The 17,457-nt window shown below is 37.8% G+C and overlaps 1 protein-coding gene across 1 annotated transcript in view; it reads right to left on the reverse strand.

The window, feature by feature from the left end:
* The window catches only part of Simc1 (SUMO interacting motifs containing 1), an 87,208-nt gene that overhangs the window by 4,769 nt on the left and 64,982 nt on the right, over positions 1 to 17,457 (reverse strand). Inside the window, exons 5-9 of the mRNA XM_026398253.2 lie at positions 16,841 to 16,995; positions 12,794 to 12,925; positions 10,625 to 10,753; positions 4,436 to 4,592; positions 4,166 to 4,250 (exon numbers count right to left, since the gene is read on the reverse strand). Of these exons, the coding sequence (XP_026254038.1) occupies positions 4,166 to 4,250; positions 4,436 to 4,592; positions 10,625 to 10,753; positions 12,794 to 12,925; positions 16,841 to 16,995 (658 nt within the window). The remainder of the gene's footprint in view (positions 1 to 4,165; positions 4,251 to 4,435; positions 4,593 to 10,624; positions 10,754 to 12,793; positions 12,926 to 16,840; positions 16,996 to 17,457) is intronic.

The raw sequence follows: 17,457 nt of genomic DNA on the forward strand, positions 1-17,457 counted from the left end.
AGGCAGGAAAAAAAGCTTACTTTGAAAACTGGAGATCAAGTCAGGGACATAGAAGGGAGTAGTAGGAGGGAGATGGCATTGGAGGGTAGGCTGGGCTATGTAATAAATGTGGATTTGTCCTTGGGGAGTATCTAGAGGGGTTTACTGCAGGGTTTTAAGTAAGGAAACGTGATCTGTTTCACTTTGCTACTGGTGGAGAATGGTCTTAGGAGGACAACAGCCTTCTGGTACAATTTGATTTTCTTAAACAAGGCATGGCTATTCTGACAAATCTAGCAATGGTTTTTGAAAAAGACAGAAAGAAACATTGACTGAATAGGGTGAAACAGGGAAGACCAATGATGTGAGCAAGAAAAATGTGGAGTTTATTATTAGAATAATGCCCATCTAAGCACTGCCCATGGGGGAGGAGGAAACGTTGGCAGTTCTGGTCTATTTGGCAGGGCCTTGGATTTTAGGCCTCAGTGGGTGCTCACTACTATGTGAAGCAATTTATGTAATGGGTTGAGCATAATTCCTGACTCAGTTGTTTTAGCTGAAAGTATTGTTATTAGTTACTGGATCTATAGTGGAGTTAGCTATTATTATTTTATCATCAGCACCACCACTAAGAATTTCTAACTTAATACACCAAACTGAATTCTTGTCTTTCCTGAAGATTTTTCTCCATTTTCAATGATGGAAGTTTTTCTCTATTTTCAGTCCTGGAAATCATATTCAAGCCATCAAGCCAATCTTCAAAGAATTTCGGTTGCACCTATTGCCTTACCCACTGCACTACCCACACCAGGGTCACTTTGGCAGAATTTGCCACATACCAGGCAGAGTAAACACTGAAATTTACAGATATGATTATGATATTCCCTTACCTGAAACCACCTTGACATTTCCTGACTCTTGAAATTAAGTGGAATTTCCTCAGCACGACTCAGAAGGCCCTTCATATGCTGTCCCTTTTAGTTTCATCGAGGATTGTTCTGCCCTTACTCACTAAAGCCCAGCCCTACAATCGCTAAGTAACTTTTTGCCTTGGAGTCCTTAAACATGCTCTTCCTTCTTTCTGGAAAACTGTACCATTCCCATTTGGCCAATACCAGTACAGGCAGCTCTCCATATCTGCAGCTTCCTTACCTGATGATTTAACCATTAGTGGACTCAAAATATTCAGAAAAAGGTGTGCTTGTACTGAACATGTAGACTTTTCTTTCTTGTCCTTATTCCCTAAAAAATATAGGAGGATGCATGTAGGATATATGTAAATACTACACCACTTATATAAGGGACTTGAGCATCCATAGATTTTGGTATCCTTGCGGTTTCCTAGAACCAACCCCTTAAGGATGCTGAGGGATGACTGTACTTCTCATTACAGCTATCACTTCTCTAGGAAGGCTTCTTAGGTTCCACGAAAAATAGATACAGTCTTCCTGTTCTGTGCAGTTGCACTTTCCTTCACAGAATTTATCTTAATTGTACTTAAATGTTACTTGTGTGATTATTTATTTAGCTTCAATATTCCCACTAGACAGTAAGCTCTGTGAGGGCAGGAGCTATGTTAGTCGTCTTCTTCACTGAGGTTTTCCCAGTAAGCCAGGTACAGAGAATGCATTCATATCTGTTGCTTGGATGAATGTATGAATTTGAAATGATCTGGCCTGCTTCAGCTTTTCTCCCCTCTGTGGACAGGAATCTCTGCAGGAAGCCTGTATGTGACTCTCTTCAGGATGACTGGTGACTGAGTTTTGTGGGATGCTCTGCCTAAGCTGTCCAGCTGAGTGGTATTAAAGATATTATTTAAGTTCCTAGGATTCATACTTTCAAAATATGAGGTTTTGAGTAGTCATAAGCATTAGGAAAACTCCATGACAGATAGCAATTTATAATTTTGCTGAGTCTCAAATGAGTGACATGGCAATGAAACTGGGGTGTGGGGGATGGGTTTCCTTAGCCAGAGAATGCAAGCCCAACTGACAACTCAGTAACTATGTCACAATAAGGCTGCTCTGCTCAAACATTTGCAAAATAGCATTTTGGGGCATACTGCTCTCCAGGTCCATACAAAATACATTACAAAAGAAATAATTACATAAACCTCAATGAGGCTAAGTATTCAGGGAATTTGCCTTTGGGACTTTGTTCGAAGAAAGATATGCACCTATAATACTGCTAAAATCACACAAAGTATACAACTACATATTTCAGCCTTCACAAGACACCCTTTGAAATTTTAGTCCTAAGAATCTGAAACAAGAGAAGATCCTTGTAGTTTAACCCTGGCAGGCAAATAGGCATATTGAGATTCAACTTATATAATGACTGAACAATTACCATTTTTTCTTACACTCTTGAATGCAAGTTACATGGTATCATCCACATTCTACAGAAAAAGAAACCAAAGTCTCAAGACATAAAGTTAGCTGGCCAACACACAGTAAGGGCTAAAGTCAGAATCTTTTTCTTTTGGTATTGGTGATTGAACCCAGGGGTGCTTTACCACTAAGGCATATCCTAGAGTTGGGATCTAAACCCAGACTGTTGTTGTTGTTTTTTAAGATCTAAAAAATACTTTTATTTATTTATTTATTTGGTGCTGAGGATCAAACCCAGTACCTCACATGTGCTAGGCAAGCGCTCTACCACTGAGCTACAATCCCAGTCCCCAGAAGTTTTTAATCTAGTGCTATTTTTTGGGAAAAAAACAATTTTTATATTTCTAGTTCTGGGCCTGAGAAGGTTTAAGGTTCTCATTACTTTCATGTGCCCATTACTGAGTTAAAGTCAACATTAACATGATCATAGGGGCTGGGGATGTGGCTCAAGCGGTAGCACGCTTGCCTGGCATGCGTGCGGCCCAGGTTCGATCCTCAGCACCAGATACAAAGATATTGTGCCCGCTGAAAACTAAAAAAAATAAATATTAAAAAATTCTCTCTCTCTCTCTCAAAAAAAAAAAACAAAACAAAAAAAAAACCCATGATCATAGCTAAGCAAATTTTATATGTATGCGTCTTTCCCTTACTGTTGGAGAATAATTAGTAGATACTGTGTACAGTGATTCAGTATAGATTCCCTAAAGCCAATGACATTTACTATCAAAATCTGGTACAATTTTCAGAGACAAGAAACTTAATACAATACTATTATTTAATCTCTTCAAATTTCTACAATTGTCCAAATAATGTTTTTTTTTGGGGGGGGCTATGGATTAAACCCAAGTTTTGGCGCATGCTAGGCAAGCGCTCTACCACTGAGCTAGATTCCCAGCACTTGATCCAGTCTAGAATCATGTATTGCATGTAATATTCATATGATTTAGTTTCTTATTCATATTCTTTATTTTTTAAGACCTTGGTACATTTGAAAAGTACAGATTGTTATTCTGTAAAAGGTCCCTCCATCTGGTTTTGTCTAATGTTTCCTTGTGATTAGATCCAGGTCATGGATTTTTGGTAAGACCACTGCATATGTGATAATATGTCCTTTCAGCCCAACACATCCAGGAAAAATGACAGGTTTCTCCCCTTTCCAGTTTTCTTTTATACAAAAAATAAATAAATAAATAAATAAAATTCAGCAGTTCTTTCATTTTCCCAAGGTCCTCTATAATCTTTGGGATAACAAAATATTTCTCATTTGAAATAGCTATTCCATCATTATCCTTGTCAACATTCACCTCCTGAGTGTCACGTGGTCTAACTTTCCCAAGATCCTCGCCAAGCACTGGCTCATCTGTGACTTGAGTTTCTATGAAGAGCAAGTTTTATAGGCTAACATTGGGATATGTTGCATCTTTTTCAAGATGTACAGGTCCACCTTGCCACTGGTTTGCTCTGTATTTGCCTTGTATTGACAATCAGTGAACAACCAACCCAACAAAGACCTTGCAACGAGACAGCAGAGTCAGATATTAAGGCTAATCAACTTTTCAGGATATGATGACGTCTGTCTTTATACAGCCATATGACTAGAAAGCCCACTGGACTATCAGCCACAACAAAAACATACTACATGATTCCAGATATGTGATTCAATGTCCCTTATGGTTACAACCCCAAACAATATTTATTTAAGTGAACAAATCAGAATTCTCTGAGTATCTATCATTCATAATCATGTTGATTGCGAGCCCTCCCACAATACCTTTTTGTGAAGAAGTGCTCCTTACCTCTTAAAACATGTTGATAACTGGACAACAGAAACTGCAGATGTTCGACCAGCTCATCCCAAGTCTGCCACTGGGTTTTATCTGACTGCAGAGATAATAAAACAATTGGTAATAAATGCTTCCCCCATTAATGTTTTTGTACAGTTTTCAAGTCACTTTTACACAATGTTAAACAATGCCACAAACTAAAATCCCAAGGGTGGGGTTAGGGAAAAGGTGTACTAGGCCTGGAATTGAAGGAAAAAAATAAAAGAAAGAAAAGAAACATACCTGACACTTGAGTAGTGATGTGGAATTGTTCAGAAAATAGAGGGCCTGGGCCAGAGACAAGGGCAAACGGGTGGGTGTCTCGCAGCTGTGCAGGAATATGATTTCTAACACTTTGCAGCGCAGAAGGTGGCTTTCCATGGTAGTAAAGAACATCTCTCTGTGTGGAGAAGTGGAAGAGGGAGTTAACCATCACAATTATATTTCAAAGAACATATACCACAATTCACCCTGAATGTTTTAACACTGCCCTAAAAAAAGACAGCTGAGGGAATACAATGGAGACCTACATAATCACAACGCCTATGGACAGGACAGACATGGATTTGTTTATGAATTAATGAATGCCAGTAGGAGGGAAAGTCTGACATTTAAAAAGACAAGTTTAGGACACATTATAAAGAATTACATCACACTGTATGAGAATAAATATTTCTGAATGCCTGTAATGTACCAGATAGTTTGCCACAAGAAAAAATTCTAATATAAAGGCAGATAATTATTCTAAAAAAGTTGATAGTTGAACAGAGCAAGAGGTGTGCGACAGGAACTCGGCATGGGCCAAATACACATGTATGTGAGCTGTGAGGAGTGCCCCAGGGACACAGAGAAGAGAGAACACATTTGGTTAGGGGACAGGAAATCCGGAGGAGGATATACTGAAGGAGTGGTCTAGGAGGAACAGATTCAAGGCAGGAGGCATCAAAGGAGGGGAAAAAAACAAAACAAACAAAAAACACACGCAATGAGAAAAAAGCATAGAGCTGTGGCACTGTGGCTTCATAAATTTCAGTAGGACTTGGAGAATCCCAGAGGGACTCTTGCCCTCGGCAAGGTTCACTGCAGTTTCACAGCAAAGGTGGACTGGACACCTTTAGAAACTTCTGAGCAAGGGAGTGACAAAACAAGCTGTTTCAGGAAAGTCAATCCCACTTATTGTTTTTAAAGTAGTCAGCTTCCCAAAAGGGCTCTGGATCCCAGGTACACAGATGCATTTCTGGGCTGACTGAAGCTTTCTGGTTTGTTTGGTAGTCCTTGCCAGTTTCTGGAAGGCAGACAGCTTGAGAACAGAAGAGAAGATGGCAGCAAGAAGTGGTGCCATGCATGATAAGTGGTGTGTGATCGTGACTGCAATCCCAGCTACTTGGGAGGCCAAAGTGGGAGGAACACTTTGAACAGAAGTTCAGAGTCGGCCTGGGCAACAGAGTGAAACCTTGTCTCAAAAAAGAAAACAAATTCAATTTTGCATTTTAAATTTTCCCTTACCTTTGTCTTCCACCACACAACACATATTTGTGCAAAACAGAGTTTAAAAAGAATGAATACTTTCAACCTTTGCTTCTTACTTCAAAACTTTCAAAGACTCTAGAATATTTTTGAAAATCCATCTCATCTCTTTAACGGTTTCCTATAATTTTTTACATCTTCTTTCTTACACAGAAGCCCATATTATTGTATTTGTATATTTGCAAGCTATTCCTCAAATTCTTTAAAGGTGTATATTACTTTGCTCACAAGACAACTTTCTTATTTAATAACCTTTTATTTTTAAAATATTTTTAAATATCTTTATTTATTTTTATGTGGTGCTAGGATTGAACCCAGGGCCTCGAATTTGCTAGGCAAGCACTCTACCGTTGAGCCATAATCCCAGCCCCTAATAACCCTTTATTTTGAAGTGCATTTTCTTATCCAATTTTTATGCCACAGCCTGTGTAAATTTTGTCCTGGCTTACCACCATTTGACCCAGTTATCCCACTCCTCAGCATATACCCCATGGACTTAATTAAAATCAGCATACTATAGTGACGGCGGCCACATCAATAGCATTTATAGCAGCTCAATTCACAATAGCTAAGCTATAGAACCAACATAGGTGCCCTTCAACAGAAAAATGGATAAAGAAAATGTGGTATATATACACAATGGAATATTACTCTGCCATAAAGAATGGATGAAACTGGAGGATATCATGCTAAGTGAAATAAGCCAATCCCTCAAAAAAAAACCAAGGCTGAATGTTCTGATACGCAGATGCTCACACAGAATAAGGGGATGGGGGGAAGAACAGAAGTTCACTGGATTAGACAAAGAGGAATGAAGGGAGGGGAAGGGAGATGGGAATAGGAAAGATAGGAAAGTTATGTCTGATTTATTCTACTATCTTCATATATGAATACATGATCAGTGTTAACTCCACATCATGTACAACCACAAAAATGGGAAGTTATACTCCATGTATGTATGTAAAAATACATCTTACTGTCATGTATAAATAAAAAGAAAAAAAACCCCAAACAAACAAAAAACAAGAAAGTCACGGTTGCTGTGATGCATGTCTATAATCCCAGCAAGGTTGAGAAAGGTGGACTGCAAGTTTGAGAGGGGCCTTAGCAACTTGGTAAGGCCCTAAGCAACTTAGACCTTGTCTCAAAATAAAAAATTTCAAAAAATGGCTGGGAATATGGCTCAATGGTCAAGCACCTCTGAGTTCAATTCCCAATATCAAAAAACAAATGAATAAAACAAAACAAGAACAAAACAAATCTAGGAAAATAACATACATATACTAGTATATTAAAACAATCAGTTTTTTATTAATTCCCCAATATTGTTATTTCTGATCACACACTGCATTTACCAGTCTGCTTCCTCCCGCCCCCACTACAGGGAATGGGGATTGAACCCAGGGGCACTCTACCACTGAGCTTCTTTGTTTTTTGAAACAGGGTCTTTTTAAGTTACCCAGGTTGCAAACATGCAATCCCCCTGCTTCAGCCTCCTGAGTCACTGTGATTACAGATATGTGCCACTGCACTTGGCTCTTTTTTTTTTTTTAAATGTCTTTTTAATTTGAAATTATTCCTCAATCTTTGTCTTTCATGACATTTTTGAAAAGTACAGGTTAATTTTTAATAGACCGTCTCTCATTTGAGAGTTGTCTAATATTTTCCTATGAATAGATTAATATTATACATTTTTGGCAGGAGAACTCCAAAAACAATGTTGTTATTCTCAGTGACTCATAATAAGAAGCACATAATGCCAACTTGTCCTGCTATTGGTATTAACTTTGATCACTTGATCACGGTGGTGCCTCCACTGTACTTTATTTTTCCTTTGCAATAAATGAGTATATTGTGGTGATATACTTGGAGGCATTAAAATATCTTGTTCCTTCATAAACTTTCACCATTTTAGTATCCATTCAATTCTGAATTAATCATTATTATGGTCAAAACATCATTTTTTCCCCTTAAATCATCATTTCTTCTTTCATTTTGATTTTTTAATCTTCTTGGTATCAGGGATTGAACCCAGGGGCACTTAACTAAGCTACTTCCCCAGGCCTTTTTATTTTTTATTTTGAGACTAAGTTCTCGCTAAGTTGCTTAGGGCTTTGCTAAATTGCTGTCTGGCTTTGAATTTACAATCCTTCTGCCTTAATCCCCCAAGATGCAGGAATTACGGATATGTGCTACTTCATCCAGCCTGGTTTACTTTTCTATGGTAAAGAGAAAGGCTCCTTCCTGTCAGTATTGGAGTCATGAATTCCTATTTTACTAAATAGATATAATCTTCACTTTATCATTTTGGAGCTCAAATTATCCCAATTCCATTGACAGAAGCCCCTTAAGCTGACTCATGTCTTGACATATTCTGAACATTTTTTGGACATTTTCTTAATTTCTGATACAAATGTGTCAGTCTTATCTTGTGCTGGAATCAGCCATTTCTTCAAGGATTGCAGACTCCTTTCAGTGTCTACTGGTATTTAGAATCAAAGATTTGGGTACAAGGTGTGCCCACTAAAACTAAGGTGAATATGCTTATGCTTTCTCAGTGTGCAGAGGTAGGAAACAGATGTATGAATACACACACATACATACACAAACATGTTTATGTAACATATATATATATATAAATATACCCTCATACATCTACATCTACTCCTACATCTATCTATAATTGTTAGAAACCACAAGTTCATATTGATACCTCCAATTCCAATCCAGCACCACAGGATTCCTTCTATCTTTTCCCTTTCATATGAGTAACTCTCTTCTCTGACAGTGAGAAACTTGGCTCTCATTATCCATAATAAATTTATTTGTTTAATCCTAGAATACACATAAGATAGTTTTTGATTTGTTAATCCATGCCTCTGTGAAAAATAAACCTAGTAAATAGAGTTCAATATTTATTTACAGTCCACTCTGTCTTTAGCATGAGGATGTTTAGTCCAAACATTGTTTTTAAGTTATTTGGACAGAAATGAAGAACCAATTAGTGGTTGCCAGGAGCTGGGAAGGATGGATGTTTATGGCTACAGAAGGTTAGGATAAGGGATCCTCATGGTGATGGTAAAGTTTTGTATGTTGACATACACCTATACAGACCTACATACAAAATGAGTGCATGTAAGATGGGTAGAATTTGAAAACTAACATTGAATTTTATTAACGTTAATTTCCTGTTTGGGATATTGTACTATAGTTATACAAGACACAAGCACTGGGGAAAAACAGGGTGAAGGATACCTCTTTCTAATAGTAATTCCTGTACATCTATAATTATTTTAAAACAAAAGATTTTCTTAAAAAGTTACATGGCTGGGCTGGGGATGTGGCTCAAGCAGTAGCCCGCTCGCCTGGCATGTGTGCGGCCCGGGTTCGATCCTCAGCACCACATACCAACAAAGATGTTGTGTCCGCCGAGAACTAAAAAATAAATATTAAAAATTCTCTCTCTCTCTCCTCTCTCACTCTCTCTTTAAAAAAATAAAATAAAATAAAATTTTCATCTAATTAAAAAAAAAAAGTTACATGGCTGGGTGTGGTGGCGCACGACTATAATCCCAGCAACTCAGGAGGCGGGGACAGAAGGACCACAAATTCAAAGCCAGCCTCAGCAAGTTAGTGAAGCCCTAAGCAACTTAGTGAGACCCTGTCTCAAAATAAAAAATGCAAAAGGGTCAGGGATGTAGCTCAGTGTTAAGTACCCCTAGGCTCAATCCCTAGTATAAATAAACAAATAAATAAGGGCTAGGGATATAGCTCAGTGGTAGAGCGCTTGCCTTGCATGTATGAGGCACTGGGTTTGATCCTCAACACCACACAAAAATAAATAAATAAAAATAAAGATACTGTGTCCATCTACAGCTAAAAAATATTAATAAATCAATAAATTTTTTTTAAAAAGTTACTTGATGGATTTGGGATACATAGCTCAGTGCCTAGCATGAATGAGACCCTTGGTTTGGTCCCCAGCACTGCCCCATTCCAAAGAAAAAATCCTAAAACAAAAGTTACTTAGGCTTGTCACTTGTTTCTCCTCCATTATTTTATTAATTTTAAATACAATTAATGTTTGTAGTTCACTTGATTTTTTAGAATGTAAAACATCATGGTTCCCAAAAGTTTAAAAGTTGTAACTACACAAAAAAGGCATGCTCAGGAAGGTATTTACCACCACCACTGTTGCCATTACCATCCCAGTCAAATACCTTTTCTTCTTTCTACCCTAATCTCATCCATCCTCTGTCTGTAAGACATTTTATTACTCTGTGGTTCATCTTAACTTTTTTTCCATAAATATCATAATCATGCATATTTTTGTTTTTTTTCCTTAAGATATATTATTGTTCATATTCTTTTGAATTTTGCTTTTTTAAAAAAACATCTAACAATATATTTTGCATGTGTGCATAAAACCCAGGGTTACTAACACTGAACCACACCCCAGCCCTTCTTATTTTTTATTTTGAGACAGGAATCCTCATGCCACAACCCCTCAAGGTGCTGAGATTATAGACCTGTATTAACATGTCTGGCTTGTTTCTAATAATTTGTAATCATTAACAATATTGTAGTAAATACCCTTTTACCAATACTTCGTATTATTAGAAATGTGTCTTCAGGGTGAATTCTAGAAGTGAGAATTCTGGGTCTCGTGTCTCTTCCCAAGAAATTAGGCCTTAATTGCAAATAATAATAAATGGGGAACCTCCTTTCAAAGGGTTAAAGAGACATAATTAATTTTCCTTCTCCTTCCTTCTTTCTTAATCTACATTTGGAGTTTTCTCTCGAAATTGTTTCCAGCAGGCAGGATAGACAGAAAAGTTAATTTATGCAAAATGACTTCCTAGAAGTATTTTTCTTTTCTAATGAAAAAAACACAACTAGACTCACCTTTGACTCCTTTCAGGGATGTCCAGCACAAACCCAAACATCATCTCAGCAATTTTATTGGAGCTGCAGGTAGGAGTCCTATCCACCTCTACAGCTATGGACAGCATCCTCTGAAGCTGGCACACAATCCTGAGTCCAGAACATAGGACACGAGTGAGTGGGAGGGCAACAAGAGGCCCTAATGTGGCTGGAACGTTCCCTACCAGTGGTATAACGAGAACACACTATTAAGGGATCTTGTAAACCATATACCGGGTCAGGGAAAACTACTCCAGCTATCCGAATGCTTTTATCTAGCAACTTCACCTGCTGGAGTCTCTTTTGCCAGTTCATACTATCTGAACCTCTCAGAACCCGGGTTGAGCTGCAAAAGCAAGCTGCTTTGCAATTCAAAAATAGAACTGCACAATTTTAAGGGTAGAGAGAATTTTAAGAACTAGCTAATCTATAACTTCCCTATTTTGTATATGATATAAATAGGCTCAGTGACTGAAAATTATTTGAATTTTTTGATATAGGAAAAAAGATGTATGTCATAATTTTATCCTGTTATTGGTTTCATACTAAATTCAGTCTCAGAACTTCCACTGGTGGAACCTGACCTTCTTTTTCATCAGACTAAACTGTGGCAGAAAGCTGACCTGATGTGGCATTAGGAATCCAGGCATCCAGGCAATGCCTCAGAAAGGTGATCCCGACCTGACACCAGCCTTTTCTAAAATGTATTATTTACGATGAAAGAAATGGCTTTGTTTTCAGAAAATCTCCATCCAGTGACACAACAGATAGACAAGGGATTCTGGCTATATTTACGATTTGCCCTTCAACAAATTACTAAACTGCTGAGTCCAAGTCTCACTCATAAAAGGGGAAATAATATCACGTATTTCACAAGGTGAGAGTGATATGTAAAATATCTGACAAAAAGAGACTCACTGATGGTAAATGGTAGTACCTTTAATTATTATTGATAAGATCATGATATAATAAGGAGCCTTATTATTATTTCTACTAGAATTTACATATAAAATATATTATGAGGATTATTGTATGAAATTAGCTTCCACTGAAGGAGGCTTGTCTACCTTCCTCTTGGGTTTGTATATAATTTCTCTGGAATAATCCCACTTTAGGGACCTTCCACAATATGCCAAAATAAATGCTTTACTGCTCTAAAACGGTATTCCTTTTGGGACAAGATTGTCTCCTAAATTAGCTGAAGCTCATAGGGTTAATATAAAAGTTAGTTTGCTGCAACTATGTTATAATATGTGAACTTAGGTGCAAATGCAATAATTTGGAATGTCAAGTGTGATCAAGATGATTGATATGGAATTCTATGTTGCCAATATAAGGGCAGCCATAGTCTCTAAAATCCTGATCACCTCTCAAGAAATGTGAAGGCCACACTCAATTCCATAAAAGAAATCCTGTGAGTTGGGTGTTACAGTACATGCTTATAATCCCAGCAACTCAGGAGGCTGAGGCAGGAGGACTGAAAGATCTAGGCCAGCCTCAGCAACTTAGCAAGATCTTGTCTCAAAATAAAATAAAAAGGGCTGGGGATGTAGCTCATTGGTAGAGCACTTGCTTAACATGTGCAGCAAGGCCTTGGAGTCAATCCCTAGTAATGAGGGAAAAGAAGAAAAATGAAACACTGTGAATCTCTTTCACAGTCTGAAGTTATGAGACCTGCCCTGGTCTAAGTCATTGCCATTATACCTGTCGGAACCTGCAGGTTGAACTGTTATTTTTTTTCCCTATTAAGGGACCAAACACAGGTTTCTGAGGACTAATGGTTAGAATGTTACTACCCTAAAAGAAAAAAAAAAAAAAGAATGTTACTACCCACCACGCCCATGTTGGGGAAATGATGAGTAGGTATGACCCTTTATTGGCTCTTGAAACCCAGGAATGGGAGGGCAGGGTACTCTAACTTTTGTTTCACTTCTGCTTTGTCCATCTGTACTCGCTTGGTGAAGTCTTATTTACCTACAGGTGAATTTGCTTCTGTTTTACTGTCAAATTAGCCTTTAGTTAAAATAAGTCTTTAGCAAGAAACAGTCTATGTTGTAAGAGTTGTTAACTTTGAGTAAACTGTTCTTCAGAACAGGTGCTATTCTTTAAAACCCAATAGCTCAGGGAAAGACAACTTTGCCTGCCCCTTACAACTGATTGGTATTCTTGGTCAGGTTAGACTGGGGAGAAGGGTGTCCACAGCTGGCCTTTAAGATTCCTGTTTCTGAAGAAGTTTGATTCCCATCTTCAGTTACTGCTTTGACCAGCCACTTAATAACATCTCTGCAATAGAAAGAAGAGTCACATCATATAGGGCTTAGGTGATACAAGTAAGTAAAAATATCCCAAAGTCAAAATAACTTTTGATGATCACTTAGGTAACCAAGATAAAAATGGTAGGCTGAATGCACACTCCTAATTTGTTTATTCCTAAAACCTCACTAACATTACAGCAAATAATTATATAAAGAATTCACAAGGGTGAGCTGGGGTTGTAGCTCAGTGGTAGAACACTTGCCTAGCATGCTAGAGGCTCTAGGTTCGATCCCAAGCACCACATAAAACTAAATAAACAGAATAAAGGTATCATGTCCATCTACAACTAAAAACAAAACAAAACAAAAAACCCCTCCACCTTTAAAAGAAAAAAAGAATTCACAAGGAAGAGGAAAGGACACAACAACAGTAAAATTTTGGAAGGTGGAAGGATATTCACTACTATGTAACATAAAGTTGTCAAAGTGAATAAGCTACATTGACAAAGTAATATGGACAAATCTTAGTATTATAAAATATTAAGTGAAAAATAAAAGTCCAAATAGTTTAAATATAGCATGCTACCCTTTATTGTTATTTATTTTATTTATTTGGTACTGGGGATTGAACCCAGGGGTGCTCTACTACTGAACTGCAACTCCAACCCTTTTTATTTTTTGGGATAGGGTCTCACTAAGTTGTTTAGAGCCTCACTAAATTGACCATGCTGGCCTCAAACTTGGGATCCTCTGTCTGCCTCAGCCTCCCAAGTTGCTTCGATTACAGGTACATGCCATTGCACTAGCATGAAACCTTTTAATATAAAGCTAAAGGAAGCCAAAATAAAAATATATACTTTGAAGAACACATGTATATGCTATAAAGTTACACAGTAGGAAAAAAATGAGAACATTCATAGTGGACATGCAGGATGATCACTCAGGTGCAGGGAGATGTAAAGATGGGGATTGGATGTGTGTATATGTAGGGAATTGTCAAGATCCTTATCTTTGATTTTGGGGGATAGGTTAAGACATGCTGACTATAAAATTAAAGGTAACTAGATAACTAAAAACAAATAAGGCAAGTGTGTCATGTTTTAAGGATAATGTGAATTTGGCAAAGGAATAAATTTATTTTTTTTAATTGACTTAGAACAGAAAGCTGAATCCTAAGCTAGCAGTAGAAAAGAGCAATCCTATATATGCTGCCCCCCTGCCCCCCCCCAAAAAAAGAAAGGAAAACAAAGAAAAAACCTTCCAATAAGCTTTGCAAATGACAGTAGTAGGTTTCTGTGAAGGAGAAAGGTGAAAGGAAGTATGTTAAAATAAGTAGAAGGGCTTAAATTTGCTTAAGAAATTTTTATACTCCTATATCTTCTTCACCAACCCTGTAGACTATGGGTTCCCCTTTGTGGAGAGGTCAAACAGAATCTCTGATAGGGGATACCAGAGGCAGTGTGGACACAAAGGTATCAAAACAAACAGGGGCACTAAAATGAACACAGGAACACTGAATGCACAGACCCATGTCATCATCTCACACCTGTCTTCAAAACCCTGGAGTCCTGTTCTTTGACTTGAAGGAACTGGAAATCTCTGGAAAACTTGACTAGTTCAGGTGGAAAGACCTGAAAACGCTGATGTGTTGATATGGGAGACTTGTTTTAAAAAATGGGAAACCAGTTCCACCTACAGGGAAGTGCAGAGATGGCAAGTACTCTGTGTCCTCAGAATTTCCATCATTTTTTCAATCTCTCACCTTTGAACAGGAATAAATTACTAAGGCTTATCAGATGTCTAGAAAACTTCTAACACAAGAGACATTTACTAATTAGCTATTAAAAAAAGTGACTTGGTAGAAAGTGATATATTCAGAGAACAAACTAAACCAAAAATCTATGACCAGTACTGAAGATTTGAAATGGTATGGGTCCAGGAAAGAACAAGAATAGAATACTATTTGTTGATTTTAATAAGAAACATGTTAAGAAAAAATAAAAGACTTCTTGAAAATTGTAAATAGCTATGTGTGGTGGTGTATGCCTATGATCCCAGCAATTAAGGAGGTAGAGGTAGGAGGATCACAAGCTTGAGGCTGGCCTGAAAACTTAGCAAGACTCTGTCTCAAAATGAAAAATAAAAAAGGGTGGGAATATGGTTCCATGGTAAAGTGGCCCTTAGTTCAATACCCAGTAGAACACACACACACCAAAAAAAAAAAAAAAAAAGAAAATTAGAAACATGATAATAAAAATGAGAAACCCATTTTCTAGAAACGAAAAATTACATTTCCAGACTGAAATGGCCCACTGAATATCAAATACAATGGATGAATATAGATATCCAAGAGTTCTCTACAATTTCCAGAGGAAAAAACAATGATACACATGAAGAATCACTAATCAAAATAGCTCACGACTTCTTAATAGCAATTTTGGAAGCAAGAGGACATAGTTATTTCTACTTAGATATTTAAATTCAGCCTAGTTATCAATCAATATGTGTGAAAAATGTTTTAGATATACAAGATCTCAAAAACTTTACTTCCCATATAATTTTCTTTGGAGGCTCTAGACTGATTCATCAAATGAAGGGAGTTAGCTGGAGGTGTTGACACATGCCTGTATTGCATCGACTTTGGAAGTTGAGGCTGGAGGACTATTTGAGCCCAGAAGTTTGAGGCCAGCCTGGGTGACAGTGAGACCCTATCCTAAACAAACATACAAATAAACAAGCAAATCTAACAAGGGAGTAAACCAAGAAGGAAAAAGACACAGGGCAAACAAAGATCCAAGATTGAAAAGAGTTAAAAGGAATACTCAAGTTTCTGATCAATACTAGCAAAGAGGACAACCAATACAGATTGAAGAGGTCAAAATGTTTCAACTCAGATCTTCACAAAGAAGAAGCTGATGACCTGGCACAATAGTGCCTATTTGGTAATCTCAGGAGGCTGAGGCAGGAGGACTCCAAGTTTGAGGACAACCTGGACAATTTAGTGAGACCTTGTCTAAAAAACAAAACAAAACAAAACACCAAACCAAACCAAAAAACAAAAACAACAACAACCCCCAGAAACCCAGGGATGTAGCTCAGTGGTAAAGATCTTCTGGGTTTAATCTCCATTATGGGAGACTTCCAATATGAATCTTAAAGGGAGACTGAGACCTAGTTGGCAAAGAATTTGAGGTTGACTTCTCATATGCACAAAGATTAAGTTCTAGCCTAATATCCCAAACCTAGAAATAATTTTTTTTCTATTTAATATTAACATACAGTAGTTTTATATTCTGCAGCTTCCAGAAGCTCTACAAAGAAAAAAAAAAAAGACTCCACATGCTGTAATCCCAGTGACTTGGGAGGCTAAGGCAGGAGGATTGCAAGTTTGAGGCCAGCCTGGACAACCCAGTAAGACCCTGTTTCAAAATAAAAAAATCAAAACATGCTGGGAATATAGTTCCGTAGTAGAGCATCCTCGGGTTCAATCCCGAAAACACACACACATTTGCTTTCTATTGAACTGAAAACACACACACACACACACACACACACACACACACACACACACACACACTTGCTTCCTATTGAACTTGTTGTCAGCCAAATGACCTACTGTCATATTACTTTTCTAAAACTAGTTAGTGACAAATGAAATTAATACTGAATTCAATGAAGGATGGAAATAAAAATAAAAACATGAAGGTTCCCTCCTGGATCTCACAAGGTGTTTGAACCATACTAAAATAATTACACCAATAGAAGTCTGATAGTCTTAAGAGTCATGGCACTTGCCACATTATTGGTGCAGGGAGGGTTTATCTATATAATAATGATCCCTGTTAGGGTATCTAGTGACCATAAAATCTCACCCAATAGATACTGTGCTACCCACCTATAGCCCCTTACATCTTGTCTTCCCATGGCTATGGTGGCTGATTACCTGACATTGTGGGGCTGCTTGTCACAGGAAAGCACAGTGTTTGCAATAGATTGCTGCAGGTGCTGCCGCTGTCTCCTCAGGATCTGCTGAAAGTCATCTTCTAGGGTCTGTACTACATAACGCAGGAAAAGGACTCGCCCAGGCAGAGTTTGACCCTGTAGGACAAGGAATGAGAAGTCAGTCTTTCTTTTCAGTTTCTTGGATGGCAGTAAGATGTCATACCCACTAAGCCTAAGAAAAGGTCATGAGTTAACAAGTGTGTACCTAAAAGAAAGGTTTCTTGGCCAGGTGCAGTGGTGCCCACCTGAAATCTCAGAAGCTTAGGAGATTAAGGCAGGAGAATCGAGAGTTCAAAGCCAGGGCTGGGGATATAGCTCAGTTGGTAGAGTGCTTTCCATGTGTGCATGAGGCCCTGGGTTCAATTCCCAACAGCAGCAGCAACAACAACAAAAAAAAGAGAGTTCAAAGCCAGTCTCAGCAACTTAGCAAGACTCTGTCTCTAAATTAAAAAACAATTAAAATGGGTTGGGGAGGCAGCTCAGTGGTTATGTGCCCCTGGGTTCAGTCCTGGTGCAAAAAAAAAAAAAAAAAAAAAGGATATGGGAGAGAACAGGTAA

Source organism: Urocitellus parryii, chromosome 1, assembly GCF_045843805.1.
Source record: "Urocitellus parryii isolate mUroPar1 chromosome 1, mUroPar1.hap1, whole genome shotgun sequence".
NCBI lineage: Eukaryota > Metazoa > Chordata > Mammalia > Rodentia > Sciuridae > Urocitellus > Urocitellus parryii.